The 19527-nt window shown below is 41.8% G+C and overlaps 2 protein-coding genes across 3 annotated transcripts; both read right to left on the bottom strand.

Annotated features, from left to right (window-relative positions):
• Positions 1-2366: 2366 nt before the first annotated feature.
• On the bottom strand, positions 2367-14122 carry tbc1d15 (TBC1 domain family, member 15). Its single transcript, XM_015025449.1, has 17 exons — positions 14105-14122; positions 13401-13502; positions 12021-12095; positions 11786-11933; positions 10566-10773; positions 8964-9066; positions 7953-8147; positions 7747-7875; positions 6975-7078; positions 6655-6749; positions 5640-5756; positions 5097-5197; positions 4916-5015; positions 4721-4818; positions 4159-4275; positions 3971-4057; positions 2367-2984 (listed from the first exon to the last, which is right to left on the bottom strand). Exons 1-17 carry the CDS (start codon positions 14120-14122, stop codon positions 2817-2819), a joined length of 1965 nt encoding a protein of 654 aa, XP_014880935.1. The 3' UTR covers positions 2367-2816.
• A 1480-nt stretch (positions 14123-15602) lies between these two features.
• On the bottom strand, positions 15603-19257 carry LOC106942221 (zinc finger C3H1 domain-containing protein-like). 2 transcript variants are annotated; one of them, XM_015025453.1, is made up of 8 exons: positions 19035-19257; positions 18859-18976; positions 18619-18772; positions 18125-18225; positions 17925-18026; positions 17750-17789; positions 17137-17199; positions 15603-16258 (listed from the first exon to the last, which is right to left on the bottom strand). In XM_015025453.1, the coding sequence occupies exons 2-8, from the start codon at positions 18954-18956 to the stop codon at positions 16148-16150; spliced, it is 669 nt and encodes a 222-aa protein (XP_014880939.1). In that variant the 5' UTR covers positions 18957-18976; positions 19035-19257; the 3' UTR covers positions 15603-16147. The 2 variants fall into 2 exon arrangements, with proteins under 2 accessions (XP_014880939.1, XP_014880938.1); XM_015025452.1 differs by having other exon boundaries at positions 18859-18963; positions 19035-19254.
• Between the last annotated feature and the right edge of the window lie 270 nt (positions 19258-19527).

The following is a 19527-nucleotide window of genomic DNA, read 5'->3' on the forward strand; positions in this document are numbered from 1 at the left end:
TCAGAACTGAAGGCTTTTCTGTTGTTTAAATGTCAAGTCAGACCTCCGTTACAGTGAGGATGAGGAGCAGCAGGTGAAGCTCTGACTGACGCTCCGTCTCTTCATGAAGCTGAGAGGAAACAGCTGATAAGCAGCAGCAGCTATCGGCCGCCTCTTTCCCAATTTCCTGCAGAACAGGAAATGAAAGCCGAGCAGCTTTGTTCTGGTTCTGAGCAGCTTTATGAGCAGATGGCAGGTGATACCGCCGGCCGACTCTCTGCCTTCAAATGGCTCCTATCAGACCAGGAGGAGGAAGAGACGTCCATCAGCGCCATGAAAACTGCTCAGCTGACATTTAAAGGAGGCATCGAGAAATGTGACACTGTAGAGTCAACCAGGAATAAAACAGGCCATAAGTAGGGATGCAAACACTGTTATTAATAGACTTAATTACAATTAACTTTTCACTGCGGCTAATCAGCTGTGAAAGTGATCAGGATGCTGAGAATTATTGGATGACACTTCTATGTCTTTAATTGAAAGTATCTTAATACTTGACATGTATTCGTTAGTTTAAAAACAATATTTAAGACTTCGTTTGATTTGTAAAAGTTTAAAGCACTGCGCTGTAGAGTTAATATCAATTAAAAGTAAAAAGAAAATATGAGCTGTAAAACATGCATGTCAAATAAAATAGCAGCTTTAAGTGAGTTGACATCACTGACTTCTGTCTATAGCTCTGGCTGTAAGCGGGAACCCTGTTTATATCACCGTCTCTAAACAGGAACACCGTTTATACTTCTAAACGATCTTTGGGCTGCTCTTGGTCCGATCCCTCACCTTGGACCCGTTTGCCTGGCAAACCCGACCCAAATAGAGGCATGAAGCCTCTGATGGCTCCTAGGATCACTGGGACACTCAAACCACGATAAGGTGGCAGAGGGGAAAAAACAAAGCCAGAATCAGTTCCCTTCTCTACACTTGGTCTGGTGTCCTGATTGGCTGTGGTTTCTTTGTGGAGGACGTGCATTGGCTGACATGGAAAGTTTTCTGGATCAGTTGACTTGTTGTGTCTCTGCTCTGTCTTCTCTCACCTCCAGTAGCTCGTGGCAGATGGCTGCTGGTACTGAGCCCGGTTCTGGTTCTACTGGAGGTTTGTTCCTGGTAGAGGGGAGTTCTTCCTCTCCACTGTCGCTATATGCATGTTCTGTATGAGGAACTGCTGTAAAGTCAACAACTCAACACGAGCAATTTGCTGTCGCCCCCTGCTGGTCAGATGGAGTGAATGCTGTAAGTAACGACTCCATACAATCTGCTGGGTTTTATTTGGTACCACCTTTTTAAACTACTTTAATAATCAACTGAGCTTATTGTACTGGCAATTGAAATACATATTTTATTAAAACTGAGAGTCCAGGGGAGTAAAACTGAAGAATTTTTTTTAAGTTTTCAAACTGATAGTTTTAGAAAAAAAAAGTACAGAAAAGGTTTAAAAAACAATATATATATATATATATATATATATATATATATATATATATATATATATATATATATATATATATAATCAAATAGTTTTAGGGCTGTTGTAAATGGTTATTCTGACAATCAAATAAAAAAAAAGAGAGAAAATATAGGTGAATTCCACCATAACAGCAGTATTACCATGGGAAAGGAAATTTTAACTTCAGATATTTTATGGTTTTAGTTTCATGTATTGAGATGTAACGAGTTTAATGACTTAAAAAATCTGATGCAGTGAGTTTAAGGTGTTAATTTTTACATCCATATGTAAAAAGTTAAAGGTGGAATTTCATCATTATGTGATATGACTTTAATTTGGATTTTTATCATACTGTGATTTAAAATGGAAATTCCTTATTGATTTATGTTTCAATGCAACAAGTTTAAGGTTGAATTTTTTATCTCCAGAAGTAATGAGTTTAATGTAGTTATTAATGTTCAAATGTAAAAAGTTTTAAGGGGTTTGAAGGTAAGTTTTAAAAAATATCATGCATTGTACTTTTACCAAAAGATAAAGCCCAATATTACAGAGTGCGATGCCTTTTTTGGTGTTTTTAGTGTGAGTTTTTTCACACTAAACAGACTTTTCAACAGACTTTGGAAGCAGAAATTATAACGGAAACAGAAAAAAGAGAAATGGATTGAACAAATATCAACTTCAATACTCTTTAGTAGCTTTAATAAGGGAGGCTTAGGTGAGTGTGAAGAGTCATTTTATGTAAATCATGATGACTTTATTGATCATTAAGCAGATGATGAACCTAATTGAAACCCTTAATGTCCCCCTCCAGCAGCTGCAGAAACATTTGGAACGGAGCGATCTGAGGAAGATGAGGACGAAGACGTTCATACGCAGAGACCAAAACCTTCATTGGCAGCTTTTTAATGAAAGAAAATAATGCGCCTCAGTTTGGGACAGACTGAGCAGTTTAAGGACGTCACTTTGGGCATTTACACCTTACAAATAAAAAACAAACAAATCAATAATCGGCTGATGCGTCGATAATAAAATACTGATTAGCTGCTGTCGGCAAGAAGGACAGATTCTGAGGCAGCGTCTGATCTGCAGGCGAGCTCTGACTCAGGAAACAAATGCACACGCATGTGGCACATGTGTGAGAGTCCAGGGGAGTCCCCACCTGCTCCTGTCTGTCCTGCAGGTCAGGATTTTAGAAAATATCAGGAGCAAAGAGACGATACAAGAAGTTAGAAAAATAAGATTCTCAATAATCTGCGATCCTTTGTACACCTTTCCGTTCCTCCTGGGGGCCACACGGCGCCCCCTGCTGACCTACAGTCAGTTTGTGCGTTAACTACGACGTGAAAACCCCTCTGCAGCTGTTCTGGGGTCTGTTGTCTCTGCAGTGTCCGTTAGAACAGGCGTCCTGCTGCTGGACGGGCCGAGACCCGGAGTCCGCCTGGCTGGAGACTCGGTGCTGCGTGTCGAAGCCCAGGATGGAGCTGATGGAGTGAGGCAGGTCCTGCAGAGGAGGAGCGGATCAGAATCAGAACCGGGTCCTGGTTCTGGTTAAATCCACACCAGGAGATTTAAACTGGACCATCTGAGTCTCCAACATCCGTCTCAGTTAGGGATGCTAAGAATAAATCCAGTCTTTTTCAAAGTACAGCCTCAGAAAGTTAGAAGGAAGATTAGAAAAATAGAATAAAAAACATGAATCTAATACATTTTCAAATCATAAATTTTAAGTTTTTTTTAACACAAAAAATCTGTAATATGCTTTTCAAACATCATTATAAGACATTTGTTAAAATAAGTTATTGAAATGTTAGGTGCCACGCTAATCTTTCTGATCAGCTGCCAGTTAAATTTATCCAGCTGCGTTGCTCCTCAAGCTAAACTAGTGTGAAAAGAAATGAAAGAGATTAATAAAGTCACAACATAAAACGTTTTCCCTGGCATCAAAAGGTTTGGGAATCTCTTAGTTAATTATTGATATTATGGTCAATTATTTTAAAATTAGTTCCAATCGATTAACTAATAACGTCCCCATAGACTTTCATTCAGTGTTGCAGTTTAGCCACGTTCCACAAGAGGGCGCCGCTGAGTGAAGCCAGTGCCAAAGATGGCAGCGCTATCCCAGAAAGGGAAACGGTTCAGTCTGGTGGGTGATGAACAATTCACTTAATGCGATTCTGTTTTGAAATATAAACCCTCGACAAGCTGCTTAAGCTCCACATTGTTTTATTTTTTTAAAATCAAGCATATTATGAAAAACTATGTTCATACTAGAGAAAACTCAAGTTTTTAAGGAAATTGTTAATTAATTAATAGACAGATGAGCTCAATGAAGTCTAGATTAATCATTTATCAGTAACTTGTATCCCTCATCTCAGTACAGAACTGATAGTTAGTAGAAACAGCCTCAGTAAACAAGTGGAGCTGAGTGGGAGTCACGTTACCGTGGTGACCAGGTTCACACCGAGGCGGTGAAAACCGAACACCCACCTTGCAGCTGCGGATCTGAAGGTAGATGCCCTCGGCTTTCTGCAGGATCTCCTCGATGTTGAGCTTCATGGAGAGCTCGTTGATGTGCTGCAACAGAAGAAACCCGATCGATAGGCGCCATTGATCTGATCCGTCATCACAAGAACCTGATCGAGCTAATCGGCTGAAGCTAATCGGCTCTGCGTTACCTTCAGGATCTCGTTGAAGCCGTAGTTCTCCTCCATGATCTTCTGCTTCTCAGAGTCCAGGATGGCACAGCAGACCAGCAGGTGGAAATTCTGGCAGGGCAGCTCAGTCCACATGACCTGAGGATGAACAGACACGACATCATCAGGAACCAGAACCACATACAGGAAGCAGAACTGGCTCTTACCTCACAAATACAAAGCCAAAAGAAGTACACTACAATTTTACATGATATTCAACTGTTTTGCTGCTAAATTTACAGATTGTACGACGGCATGTTAAGGCCATCCCAAATAGAAAAAAAAATCTCAGGGATATCAGTTTGAAAAGTTAAATATTTTTTACTTTACAAAAAAAGCTACAGAAGTCACTTCCATAGAGACACAGATCATATTTTTTGGGGGCTGAAAAGATTTAAATTGGGCCAATCAGACTGCAGTGAAAAAGTCGGATTTGGGTCTCATTTGGCTGCTGTGTGAACGCAGCATAAATGATGTTATTGGTTCTGAAGTCTGCAGTAAACCGGCTAGAAGAACCCTCATCGGATCCGACCCCCAGACTGACCTCCCAGAGCCGCAGGACATCGCTGAAGATCAGCTCCCTCTTGAAGCGGATCAGCAGCCAGCGGAAGCAGAAGTACAGATACCCGGACTCCTGGGACTCTGAAACACACAGAGACACGTCAGAGACACGGGTCCAACACGGGACCGTGACCAGAGCGTGACCCGACCTGACCCGAACAGACCGGCCGCTCCGTACCGAGGTAGTTCCAGAACGCCAGGTCCAGCAGCCTGAGCAGCGTGCTGAGCTGGATCAGCTGCGTCTTCATGCCCTGCATCTGCTCCTCAAAGTTCTGGTGCTGCAGCAAAAACAAACCCAACATGTCAAATTTTAATGGACCATCAAACGTGGATGGTTCTGGTTCTGGTTGGTTTCTCACCATCTGGTCCATGAAGGAGACGAAACACCAGAACGCATCGACCTCGTTCTCCATGACGAACAGGATCGGCGACAGCAGGTCGCTCATCCCCTGAACGTAACCTGGAGAAACACGGAGGGTCAGTCAAAAACCCAGAGGGAGAAACAGAACCCGGTCGGTTCTGAAGACACAGAGCAGTCAGAACAGTTTGCTGTATGCTTCACCTAACATCCAAAGTGCAATTCTATAACAAACAAGGCCACCTCGAAGGCGGGGCTAGGTCCACCGAGGCGTTCTGCACAGCTGAGTGGTTGCCATGGAGATTAAAGGATTTCTCAAACATGCATGGAAGAATCCAAGCAACACTCCAGGATGTTTATCATGCAGGAATAACGTTATAACATGATGTAAAGCTCAAAAGAGTTGATTTTACATGATACTGCCCCTTTAAGGATGATTATCATCACATTTTTTAACCCCCAATGAGCCTCAATCATCTTCCTGCCAACTTTTAATGAAGGTACGAGAACACAGGAGAACCAGTGAGCGGCATGAAGCTCTCACCCAGGTCGAAGTCGTACATGCAGTAGGTCATCAGGATGTCGTGCAGCAGAGTCAGGCCCGGGTTGTTCAGACCTTCGTAGAAGCGGTTCGTTCGGTCTGTTCGGTTCACGTCTTTCTCTGCAGCAGAAAGAAAACAAACATGGAGGTCTAACACTAGCTTCAACGTCTGACCTCCATCTGGTTTCACACAGCATTTCTGCTCCCATCTCCATCAGAGGAGGAGAAACAAAAACTTAGTGGAACCGGACAGATCAGCAAGAAGAAAGGCGACATAAATGTCTGCAATTCAAAATAACTATATGAAGGTGAAAAGAGCAGGATCAAAGCTTCAGCTAAACATTTGGTCATAACTTAGAGCAGCGGTGTTCAAAGTGCGGCCCGGGGGCCATTTGTGGCCCTTGAACTGATTTTGTGTGGCTCCCAACTGCAATTGATGCAGACTGACACTTTTTTAAAATTTGTAATCAGGGTAAAATTATTACCAGCATAATCTTCTTACAGTGGAAAGTGTTAAGTACAACACAAAGTATTTTATAATGACAAAGCTTTTATAATAAGTAGAGCCAAGTTTATTCTGAAACTTTACTGAAAAGGCGACTTTGATTCACCCAAATCAGCTTCAATCTAATTTAGTAAATTAAATTTAACAAGCATCTTAAAATAAAGTGATCAAATCTTGTTCTTCAAACTAAGAATAAATTTGATTACATTTTCTTTCTCTGAATATAGTAAACATGTAAAATCATTTTTAAATTTTTTAATCTATAGTGAATGACATTTCTTTCCTTCAACAAAACAACTTTATTTATTTGATTTTAGTTTTTTCTTTTATTTTCTTGACCCAGAAATCTATTTTTTTAAACCAGTTAAAAAATTTGGACACTGAGCAGTGAGCTCTCTGGCGCCCCCCTCAGGTGTTTTGATGCAGATTGATTCCTACATGCGGCCTTAAAGTGACGCATTACATTTATGATGATCTAAGTGATGAAGACTGCAGAGTCCTCCTCTTCCTCACCGATCAGGCTCTTGTAGTCTCTCAGCCTGGAGTTTCTCCTCTCCTGCTCCTCACTGATGGATTTCCACTGCAGCTTCATCCTGAAGTATTCATCTCTGGGAAACACAAACATCCACCCTCAGGCTTATTACCATAACTAATTATATTGGACGATAAATTGTCCCAGTAAATATTGCGATGAGCGATAACATTGTTTTTGAGACAGTTTTCAACTAATATATTCATGGCATAATATTAATGCAAGATTTTCCTCTCAAAGACAACTAAACTTTAATTTAGTAAAGAACTCTTAATGCTGTGTCTGCTTGTGTTCGTTGTACGTTTTGGTCTTCTGCAGAGACTTCCTCTCCTCCAACGTGCTCGTCCATGGATAATACCCCAACAGGAACTTCCAGGCTTCCCTCCTCACGGCGTGACACAGACCCTGCAGGTCAACACACACACACACAGCATCACATGGTCAGTAGGGTCACATGGTCAGTAGGGTCACATGGTCAGTAGGGTCACACTCTCTGGTCACATGACTCTCTCTTTCACTTTCAGAATCTGTTTACATTTAATTCACAGGTTTTATTAACAGGGTGCAGTCAGTGGCCTCATGTTTCTGCCTGAACAGGATGCATTGTGGGAAACGTAGTTCAGATGTTCCTGGAGACGCGTCGAGCAGAAAGTTTTGAACTTTTCACATGTGGATGTTAGAAATATTTTTTAGCTGCAGATTCATTCTTTGCTACAAATGACCAAACATTCACTAAAAGAATGCTATGAAAGTTAAAAATGAATGGGATTATTTTACATATTTTAATGTATTTCTAATGTTCTATAAAAAACACAAGTGGTTAAATAAAGAATCTGCAGAATGTGCCAATTTTTAAAAATTCGATTTATCAATAGATCAATAGATTAATTGGTAGAATAACAGACTATTCAATACAATAAGCAATTAATCAATAGGATAATAAAGCACTAAGATTAAACTTAGTTGCAGTCCTAATTTTCAGACAAAACTGTTATCAGTCTGCCTCCAGTTGGGGTGAAACCGTAATAATTTAATAAATCAATCGTCTTGTTGTGGATGTAACGGAGACTTGCCCCCTTAAAGATCCTCTGTCTGAGCGCGGCCTCGTTCTCTATCCTCCCCTCGGGGTCCTGGTGTTTACTCCAGTAGTCTGCCGACACCGGCTCCACCCGGCTCACCTGCGGCCTCGTGCCCAGGTCGATCTGTCAGGTCAGAGGTGATGATGTCATCACTTTGGAGGAGGAGGCATCAGCTGATGAGCTGGAGGTCGGCTCCTTACCCTGGTGATGACCTCGAAGCCCGGCTCCTCCTGCTGGTTGATCTCCAGACCTGGGATGACTTCCCCCAGCAGGTCGGCCACCTCCTCCGGGGGGCGCTGCTGCTGCTCCTCTGTCCCCCGCAGGGCGTCGTAGATGTAGTTGGTGACTTTGGAGAAGCCGCCCAGCGTCGCCACATAAGGGTCGCGCTTAAACTTCTGCAGGAGGAAAAGTCAAGTCAGGGTTATATGTACAGAACATTTCAGCAACAAGGCAGTTCAGAGCTTTGCATCATGAAAACACAACCAGTTATGAAACAAGCAATAAACATTACAGTCTGACAAAATCATCAAGCAGCTACGCGTGAAATATGTTGATCAATGTACCAGTTATTATTAATCAAAAGCAACTCTGAACAAATGGGTTTTTAGCCTGGGTTTAAAGGGAATCAGTGTTTTGATTGTTTTGTTCAATGGAGTATTAGGGCCAGGCTAAGATAAAAATAAATAAAATTACGAGAATAAAGCCATAATACTACAGGCATAAAGCTGTGATATTACAAGAATAACGTCAGAATATTGCAAGAATTAAGTCATAATATTATAGATGAGATCGGCTTCACGTGTAAGAATCAGCCGATTACCAATCTCCCAAAAGTAAGGAAATCGGGGCGGATATATCGGCATCCATCGTTATGGAAACTCATCTTATTTCTTGTTTTAACCTGAGCTAATGGGAACATTGATATAAAATATATACCGGTAGATACTAATATAGATATTAAAAATTGAGGGTTTCCAGGATTGAACCTTGTGGTTCCCCACATGTGACTTATGTCTGTTCCAATGAGAAGTTACCTATTGACACAAAACAAACTAAACTAATCCTAAGAGATCGATAACAACCTGATCAGAGCGATCAATCACTCTGTAGGAAAAGTGAAAACGCTTGAAAAACATGACCGCGAGGAACGATGACTGTGAAGAGGATTTGTGTGTGTGTGTGTGTGTGTGTGTGTGTGTGTGTTTTCTTACGTGAATGAGGCCAAAGTTGTTGTCGTCCAGCAGGTTCTCAAAGGACTGGGACAGAGCTTTGTTTGGAGTACTGACCAGTAGACGCGTTTCATCCTCAGGACTCCTGAAACACACACAGACCCTACGTCAGGCGTGTGCGTGCGTGCATATGTGTGTGTGTGTGTGTGTGTGTGTGTGTGTGTGTGTGTGTGTGTGTGTGTGTGTAAGAGCGTAGGCAGAGCGTCACTCCGTCACAGATCTGAATCCAAACATCCGGCACTGATCCTGCCTTTCACTGAGCTGCAGATAAGAACTTTAATAAGAGTTATCAGCTGCAGAGAGTCTCCTGCCGTAATCTGACTTCATCTCCGCCTCGGAACGTTTCATCATCGCAGACATTAACATATAAATGACGCGATTCTCCAGACGCGCACACAGTCCGTCTGTTTCTGAAAACCAGCAGAAAGCCTCCAAACTTCAGCCGGTCTGAATCAGAATCAGACGGATCGATTATCAGAGAGTAAAATCTGCAAACAGGAAGGCAAAGAGGTTCTGCATAGAGATCCATGTCGATACTGGAAATTTTGCCAAGTGTTTCGATGTGTTTGACACTCTGTGTGTCAGACAGTCTGAATGGACCAGATCATCTTATAACAACCCAGGAAGGCCAGAAGGTTTCTATCAGAATCATTCCTTTCCACTGTCACCATGTGCTTGCTGAGTATGACGTATTGCTGCAAGTTAGTGACTAGCCTTTCCTAGTTCTTGTAAACATGTAACCAGGTCTTTATAAAAAGGAATATCTCTGCCACACTGTTAAAACAAAAAACACAAAATCCTTCACATGGGATCAGTTTCAGAAAACTTTTCATCCATATAGACAAACACAAATACCCCAATAAGCATTGTTTTAAACATGCCAAACCAATAGGGGGCAGTGTAGCACTAAGCTGAAACCTGTCAGCCAATGATATTACTTATTTATTTATTTATTTGAGCTATTTTTAACTTTTCTGCACACAAGGCAAAAAAGGGAACAAAACAAAACAAAAAAACAACAAAAAACACACAATCCTAAACAAAAAAATAAAAAACAAGACAAAACTATTACATAAATAGATAAATAATATTTAAATTTAAAGTTCGGTCAATGGCAAAAACGCAAAGTGCAGACGGAAAAAAAGTGTAGGTAGAAGCAGAAGCTCGTTATACTTTCACTTCTATAAAAAATAAAAACAACTTCCTGTTAGGAATTAAACATGGCAACAGGAAGTTCATTTGTGTGAACAGATATACTACTTATTAAAATATAAAATTATTAAAGCACATTTTATATGCGTTTTAATAATTAAAATGGCACTATGTGCCTGGAAAACACATAATACTGCCCCTCAATGAAACTCTAAAGAAACCAGGTTTATCTGAAACAGACCCATTAGTTGTGTTTGTATTAATTTTCAAAGTTTCTAATAATTAAATACCTCATCCCATTGAATCTGCTGCTGTAAAACAGCTGAGTTTGAAGTAAAATTATCTTCACTCTATCTGTAAAACAAGCCTCACTCCCCTTCAATCCCTGGATGGTTCTGTTGCTGTAAGAACCTGAACCCTGCTGCTACTTACTCTGTCAGCAGAGCGAACCTCCGCAGGCTGTCCAGGAACTCTCTGCTGCCGCCCTGGTGGAAGTGCAGCGCCGGGACGGAGCTGGAGGAGTCCTTCAGCTGCAGGATGAGAAAGGTCCAACCTTCCTCCTTCACTGTGATGGACTTGAGGTCGCTGATGTTCACAGAAAAAGCCCAGCGGCTCCGCTCATGGCTGTGATTCAAAGAGCCTGACAGACGAGACGCAGGGCTTAGAAAACACACCGCAGAATGATTCATTTAAAGACACACACACACACACACACACACACACACACACACACACACACACACACACACACACACACACACACACACACACACACACAGATTTCACTTTAACTCTTTGAAAGCCTGAAAACAAACTCAACTCCTGTTTGCTTGAAAATATTTCAAAGTTTTATTGTTTTTTTTTTATTTTTGTTTTTTTTATGTCATTGGAAAACTGACATGATTTCATGACTCAGCAGCTTTTCTAATCACTGGATGAAGAGGTGGGCAGCTTAATACTGATTTTTTAGGTAACTGTGTGACTGCAACTGCAAGACCCATCAATCACAGCACCACCAACACAAATATTGTTCTTGAAAAATATTCTCGGCTTCACCAAGACACTTGATGCATTAAAAGAAAGGCATTAAGTTTTAAATTTTTTTTTTTTTTGGCTTGACTTAGCAAATTTACTCTCGGCTATAGTAACAGGATTTGGGTCGATTTTTTCCCCAATGTTTAGCCAACGCTAAATTAAATAAAAGCTGATTTAGGTGCATCAAAGTCATCTTCTCAGTAAAAATCTCTGGATGAACGTGGTTCTAGTCATTATTAAAGCTTTGTTCAAAAAAGACAAAATACTATGTCTCATGTATAACATTTTGATTTGTAAGAAAATTATGTTGGTAATAATTTTACCCTGACTACAGATAAAGTTTCCATCAGAACTTTTTATCTGCTGGACAGGAAAAATTTGAATTATTCTTGAGCTGCACTCAGGGGCCACATAAAATCAGCTCAAGGGCCACAAATGATCCCTGAGCCGCACTTTGGACACCTCTAATTTAACGTTATAAATTTACATTTATCGAGACGACAATAAATCTAATTTTTTGCTCAGAAAATGTTCAAGATAAATGCCCAGCTCTAATTCCAACTGCACTGTGCCGCATTTCCTCCATCAGTCAGCTGACAAGAAGTCTCCAGACTCACTCTCTCCGTTGGTGTAGTTCTTCTTCTTGAAGGAGACGGCGTTCACCATGTCCCACTCGGTCTCGTAGCTCTGCTGCGTCTCCAGCAGCTGCCGGGTCTGGGACTTCTCTCCGGGACACTGGGCCCACTCCACCACTGAGCTGGAGTCCTGAGGAGAAACACGACACACCTGAACGTCCCCTGAAGTCACGGCACTCTAAAGGTCACTGAGGTCACAGAACGAGAAGAGACGAACCTGTCCAGCGCACAGCATGTTGGATGGGTCCACGCTGTCCTCCAGAGGGCGATATTCCACCAGAATCTCTGCATCCTGCAGGTAGAAGAAGCAGCAGACTCATCAGCTGACTAGGGATCATTATTTGGATCCTCATTAGCCGTTTCCATAATAATGGCTACAATTCCTGGAGTCCACATCATAAAAAACTGTTACAAAAACAGCTAAACACTTACAAACACAATGCACACTTACAATGCTAAACACGTTATAAACATAGCACAATTCATCAATGCACAATTATAACACTTATAATAAAATAAAGTTATATTAGAAACATAGCGCATTTTCACCGTTCTAATAAAAATAATAAAGCAGGGCTCTTTTAAAAGCTCTAGCATTTGTTTAATTTATAACAGATGAATACAATGAGTTTCAGGTTTCCATTCCTGTAAAAATAACAATTATTGATTGAGTATGTAAAAGGAATATCACTTCTCTTAAACTCTGTGAAAATTATTGAGACAAAGAATGTTGTGATAGTATGACCTGTTTGTGTTGTGGCCATTTTTGTTGAATTTTTGTATATTATAAGTTCTGTCAATCTAGTTTTTCTTTTTGCAGTTGGAATATACTTAGGTGAGACTGGACGACTGGTGGTTTTTGAAATATAATTTTTGTCCTATTTTTGAATTTGTAAGATCAGGTTAAATACATTTTTGTTTTTATCTAAGTTGTAAGAGATTTTTTTTGTAATTGTTCTATCTATATTTTGCTAGAAATAACATATTTTTGGAAAAATATTGGTTTTTGGATTTAGATGGCTGCAAACATACATCCAAATGTTAATGATTAAGACCCAGTTACAGTATTACCAGCTGTTTAGTGCATATTTTGTTTTTTAACATTATGCATTTATTGTGCTGCATGGCTTTCATGTCATTCTGTACTCCCTTTGTTTTTCCCCCTCTCAGTATAAGTTTCTGACTGCTTGTTGCTCAAGATACTTGAATAACAAGATTGTCAGGTGTTTGTATTTTAAAACAGAACCGCAGAAAGTGCATTTTGCATCCCACAGGACTCCATTTGGATCTTTCTCTTTCCCGATCTCGGATGACTTCACCATCTTTATCCCTCAATCAACTGGCTCCGCTTAAGGATAACCTGCGGCGCCATCTGCTGGACGGCGGCCGAACTACAAAAATAAAGTCACCTAAGCGGACATTAATAGTTAGTCGATTAGAACTAATTTGAATCCCTAGAGCAAATGTTAGAAGATTTAATCTTTTTTTCTGAGCAAACTAAAATCAAAGAGAGAGGTTGTGACCAAAAACCAATCAAAAGCGTCCACACAGATACCTCTGTGTGGAAAAAGACCAGGGGAATTTTTTTTAGTTTCACCTTCTCTATGATACGAAGGGATCCCGAAACCAGCAAATCTTGATCCGGGCTTCCTTCATCTGGGGTCGGATGGAGGAAAATCCCTTCGTGATCAAATATCACCTGCAGAAGGAAAAGTTCAGCAACTGAGAGACAGGACGGTCACCTGAAAACTCAGATCCAATCAGGAGCCACAGAACCCAGATCAGATTTTAAAAACCACGCAGGTCCGTTTTCTACGGAGGAAAACGGCGCAAACACTGATTTATGGCATAAACCAGAGTTTTTCCTGACTTTAAAATCGCATTTATGTCATTTTAAACGGGTGTAACAGACTGACTGCTCCATCTGTTGTATTTCTGGGAACTTTGCTAGCAGAACCGGGGGAGGGAACTTGGCCTGAAGCCGGGACAGCAGTTGTTTTTCTGGGCGTCAGTCTGAAGAACATCCCGTCGTCCCACCGAATCCTCCGTGTGTCCGACACCCGGAGAACCGGACCAGACTGGAGGAAAACCGGTTTGGAGTGTAGCACAGACTGTTACGGTCTCCCTAACCGTCCTCCCCGGTGCTGCCTCCCCCTGCTGCGGATACCTCGGCAGCTAACTCCGCGGTCAGAGAGCGAAGGAGAAGCCCGGAGAACCCCCACGGTGCTCGACCCGATTCTAGATCAAACTCCGGTCTCGGAACAGCTGTTGAAACTCATGTTTTCCTTAATGTTTTCCTACCTTTAGCAGCTCCGCCATGTTGCTGCTCTACCGCTGACGACAACACATCACGTGACAAGCAGCTGCCAAAACAAAACTGACAGCTCAGCTTCCTGTGACGAAAACGTAGAGCTTCCGGTAAAATTAAAAAATTAATGAAACTAAATAAGTTAAAGCAGAAATTTAAACAGAAGTACATTACAATAAAAAAGCACAACAAAATGCAATACATTTATGGAAATAGGCATGAAATGAAAGATAAAATATTTTGTAATCAGAGCCGACCCAAGATTATTTGGGGCTCTAATTTTTACTTGAGGCCCCATTTTCAATTAAGCCCACCGTTAAAACATAATCTTTAAAATAATGTCATTTCAGTTGTAAATAGCTTGCTTGTTTAATATGAATTCAGTAGATCTAAACCTCCTGTTGTGGTCAGAACAGGTGCAGCCTTAGAAAAAGGAAACACTGGAACGGCATAAAAATTTTATGAATTACACAAATAAAACTAATTTAATTATTTTGTTGGTGATTGAGGTTAGAAAATATTCTATAGACACAATTTACAAATACATAGTAGTAAAAACCTTTTTTTTATTTATTTATTTTTTGCTATTTGCTTAAGTTTGATTCAAACGTTTGGTTATTAAAATAATATCTTTCAGGTATTATATGTAGCAGTGGCTTGCCATAAGTGAATGATCAGATTTCGCTCTAGTGTGCACTTTCTATTCCCCCTCACTGTAGGATAAATTACTTAAAACTGTTCCAACAGCAGTTTTTTGGGGGGGCTGAACCAAAAAGACATTGGTTCTCTTCTACTGAAGAGATGGTTTAAACTTTTTCGCTCTTTCTGGTCCTGCTCTGCATCCATGAAGTCTTTCAATTCCTTTGGGATTTGGAGTCAAAGATCAGAAAAAAAATTCAGATAAACTTCATTAAGTACAGCATTTTACTTATGAAGACAATATATATGAACCAACATATAGGATTTTCATTTTCTTTATCTTCATCTTTATTTTTATTTGTACACATTGCCTGCTTTGTGTTTAAAGATGTATCTATGTGGATGATTGAATGTTTAGTTGCTTATGGTAAAGCAAACTGACTTTTGAGAGGAGGGGTAGACTGAGATTTTTTTTCTTCAAACTACTTAAAAACTTTTGCTTATGTCAACATGTGACATGTTAATTTTAAACTGCAAATGAATGGAAAAAAAAAATCCTTATAGAACACCCAAAATAGATTTATCTGTTAAACTATAAACTTCACTTTAGAGGTATTAGATTTATTTCCTTCTATTTTTAGTCATATGTTGTCATTGTTCAGCAGAGATTTGTCTTCATGATGGGTTAGATGATCATCGTCTTCATCAGGAGTCTTCTGGTGTCTTTAATCAGAGCCCACATTAAATATAACATGGATTAGCCTTTACTTTATAAACATTTAATTTTATAGTGTGATGTTATCTTGATATTCAAAACAAACACTCGGACACAAGAAAAACCCAAGACACTCATTTCCATCTTTATATAAAATAATTTAATAACATCTGACACGTAGAAAACAAAAGTGGCAGCACAAAAGTCTCTTTAGTTGTCATGACAACAGATTGCACATGAGCAGTCCGGCTGAGCTCGGCTGGTTCCCGCAGCGACCTTCTGTTTCCGAGGCAGTCTCTTACAAATACTCAGCCAATCAGAAAACACTACACAGGTGGGCGGGGCCGTCTCCGCACAGATACTAGGTCAATAACCTGAACACTTGTCTTTCATCGGTTTACCAAAATAAAAGTCCACACACAAAGAAAACAAAAACGTGGGGGAGGGTCTGGGTTAGGGATGGGGCTGCCCCCACCCCTCGTTAGGTGAGTTAACTAAAAAAAGGGAGGGAAATGAGTCCAACTGAAAGGTGAGAGCAACTAAAGAGAAGGTGATGAAGAGCAAAGGCGTCACTCAGCAGCAGCATACTTACATTCACTGAGGTAGGAGGATGGCAGGCTGGGGGGGCGTGGCCTTACCTCGTCAATCAGTCACCTACTGATCAGCTCTACTATCAGTCTGATCACAGATCCACCCCCCCGATACTCAGGTTGACCCCCGCCTGCTGACAGGAGTCCACCAGCCGCCGCAGACGGTCGGAGGCGCCGCCCTCCGCTGCTTCGAACAACAACCGCTGCAGAGAGGAGGGGCGGGGGGGAGAAAGGGGGGAGGCAGTAGGAACAAGGAGGGAGAGAGGAGGGCGGGGTGGGGGGACAGACAGATGAGGTCACAGGGATGGAGGGGGCGGAGGGAAGGGCCAGGTGAACATGCTGTACACAGGTGAGTCAAAACAGCTCAGTCACCTGATTCACATCGACTCATCAATACTAGGGCTGAAACGATTAATCAGATTAATTGTAACTAATCGATTATTGAAACAATCGTCAACTAATTTTGTAATCGATTAATTGCTAACTGGAGTATGCAGGCTAAAAAAAAGGACCATTAGCTGAAAAACCCCAACATATTCAGAGCATCAATAACTAATTATCTGATCCAGATTGACTCATCAATCTCAACTAGGGCTGGATCGATTAATCAAATTAATCACAATTAATGGATTATTGAAATAATTTTCAACTAATTTAGTGAACCATTAATCGTTAACTGGAATATACAGACATTTATTTTTAACCGATTAATTATCAGAACAACTGATTAGTAAAATATTTGTTATGCTAACTGATTAATACTCATTTAACTCATCCATAGTTGCTTCTGAAAGCTAACTCTCTAAGTCTTGGGTGCCCAAAGTGCAGCTCGGGGGCCATTTGCGGCCCTCTGAAAGATTTTTTGCAGCCCCAACCCAACCTCAAATCTAGAATTGAGCAAATCTGGCCTGTAAGTCCAGGTTGTTGATGCAGATATTCTCAACTCAAACCCCTGATCTTAGAAGATATTTCAAAATAAGAGTCCTAATTTCATAGTGAGTGAGCTCAGACTCAGGAGGTGAGGTAGCGTTACCTGTATGTTTGTGTGTGTGTGTGTATGTGTGTGTCACAGGTGAATTACATCTTTCCACAGGGCGGCGCACAGAGGCAGGTTTTGGAGAGCTTGCTGATACAGAAGACGCATCTAGAAGAACAACAGACAAAATAAAAGAGAAGAAGAAGAAGAGCTGAGACGCCGGAGCGTCAGCTCAGTTTAGCAGAGACAAACAAACAAAAACAGCTGGGACAGGTGTGGACAGGTAACACCTGCAGGAGAGAGATGAGCTTCAAAATTAAAAAAATACCCCAAGACCCGCTGCTGCAGGGACATTTATCCCAGATCTACAACCGATTCTGAGATTTGTTTCTAGTGTGAAACAAATCTCAAAAAAGCTCCGTGTCTTCAGAGGTTTTTGTGTAATTTCCTTCAGTAGTTCGTGATGCAGCGCCCCCACAGGTGAGGAGGGGAACATGTCATTCGTTCAGCAGTTGAAAATTCAATAAATATTTCAATTTTATCCCCAATCTAACCAAATCCACTGAGCTGTCTGGTGTGAAAACACTCTACAAGTGTTCAGGTATATCAGCAGGTCTGACACCTGGTGGCTGCTTGGGGTCGCTGCAGACTGAATGATACCAGTTGATGGATAAACCAGACCCCTGACAACCCCTCCCCCCCCCGTTCTGGGACTCACCTGGCCACGCTCCTTCAGCTCCCGCTCCACAGCGATTGCTCTGGACACAAACACCACAGACAGTCAGTCAGCTCTGATCTCACTGGAGCGACACACGGTGTGCTCTTCATGTTCGACACCATCAGGAGTGTCTGAATCAAACTGACAGGAACAGCCAGGAACCACAGTCACTCACATTCTCCAGCTGGACAAACATCGAGGAGTGTTGCTGGTCAGCATGCGGGCCTGAAACTTCAGCTGCTCCATGTTTCCCTCAACAAACTCCTGATGCAACAACCTGCAAAGCAACGGCACGACTCACACACAGAGGCAACACACCACCAGGACAGACGGCCTCAGACTCTCAGACACCTGGCTGCGTGTGTGTGTGTGTACCTAAGGCCCAGCTCAGGGTTGCTCGGCATGGCGTTTCTCAGCCTCTCCAGAACCAGAGCGCGCTGGGAGAGCGGGACGTGTTTCAGGTAGAGGGACACAACCTGGAGAAAGAAACAGCAGCCGTCAGGTATACAAGTCCTGCTGTCACTGACCTGGATTTTACAGCTGAGCAAAGAAGTGTTTTAGTAATAGAGTACTCCATTGGTTATTCTAGCAATTAATCAGACAAAACAAAAAGTCAAGCTTTTCAAAGGGTTTAGTTTGTTTGACACAGTGAAAATGAACCGCAGCAGCTGAAAATGCAACTTTGGTCCCCAATCAAACCAAGTCTAGATAATTTCCCTCAAGGATTTTTAGTTATTGAGAAACCCAAATCGTTTCAGCACTACAGGATTTACAAGTGAGGTTTCTGGTTGAGTCAGACATCTGCTGTCCAACAGTCTGAGTAGTTAGTCATCACTGGAGATGCGATGAAGTCAGAGCTGAATTCTAACCTTGTTATGGAAGTGGTAGCAGCTCCAGAACTGTGCAGGATTAAAAGGAAGCTCCAACCGTGACGGGAGTGTGCTGAGGCAGCGATGGACCAGATCTGGGAACAGCTTTCTGGAGACGCTGATGGTCTGCGGTCTGCAGCTGAACAGCAGGAAGCTGAGAGAAGAACAGAGTCGCTGTGAGAGGAGCAGGGATAAACCTTTCTGTTTGGTTACATTTCATCCCACAGTGGGAACACTCACTCCATCCACAGCGTGTGAAGCTCCTCCAGCTGCAGGACGGACCCCAACGCTCGCTCAAACGCTTCAATAGCCTCTTTATCTGAACCGTGCAGCCACATCCAGCGACTGAAACAGAGATCTAACTCTAAAGAAAACCCAGTTTCAGCCCTGAGGCTTCCAGCAGAGAGAGGACTCACCAGTGAAGCAGGTGAAGGAAGGACGTCTGCTGACTGAGCTGCTCCTCAAGCTCCTTCCTGATGATGGGACCGATCAGCAGATCCTGGCTGGAGAAGCCCAGGATGTGACTGATGGGACAGAAAGCAACGGAAATATCACACAAACCTCTGTGGACATCTGCAGAGTTAAAGGTGACCTATTATGCTTCCAGGTTAGGATAGATCTATGGTCTATACAAAACATGTCCATTACAGTTTTTGCATTCTTAGATAATCGGATTTTAGTCTCAGTTCTGCCTGTTATGAACTCCTTTCAGGGTTAGGGGTAAGGGTATCTTGAACCTCTAGGGTCAGGAGGGCCACGGAAACACTTATGGCGGGCCGGATTTGGCCCCCAGGCCTCGAGTTTGACACATATGATGCACCAAGTGGTTTCTGAATGGTAAGTCAACCACAACAAAAATCTTCTCTTTTTCCAGCAGCCATTGTATAGCTCATACAGTGGTAAAACCAG

This window comes from Poecilia latipinna, unplaced genomic scaffold, assembly GCF_001443285.1.
Source record: "Poecilia latipinna isolate Pla-1442-1.1 unplaced genomic scaffold, P_latipinna-1.0 Scaffold4122, whole genome shotgun sequence".
NCBI classification, from domain to species: Eukaryota; Metazoa; Chordata; class Actinopteri; order Cyprinodontiformes; family Poeciliidae; genus Poecilia; species Poecilia latipinna.

Coding starts and splice junctions, on each gene's coding strand:
- tbc1d15 (XM_015025449.1), bottom strand. Junction 7,876..7,952: donor GCTTCGAGGTCATCACCAGG/GTAAGGAGCCGA, acceptor CTGACCTGACAG/ATCGACCTGGGCACGAGGCC. Junction 5,016..5,096: donor TCTCCTTCATGGACCAGATG/GTGAGAAACCAA, acceptor TTTTTGCTGCAG/CACCAGAACTTTGAGGAGCA.
- LOC106942221 (XM_015025453.1), bottom strand. CDS start 18,956: ATGTGGCTGCACGGTTCAGATAAAGAGGCTATTGAAGCGTTTGAGCGA. Junction 18,027..18,124: donor AACCCTGAGCTGGGCCTTAG/GTACACACACAC, acceptor GTTGCTTTGCAG/GTTGTTGCATCAGGAGTTTG. Junction 17,790..17,924: donor TGTTTGTCCAGCTGGAGAAT/GTGAGTGACTGT, acceptor GTTTGTGTCCAG/AGCAATCGCTGTGGAGCGGG.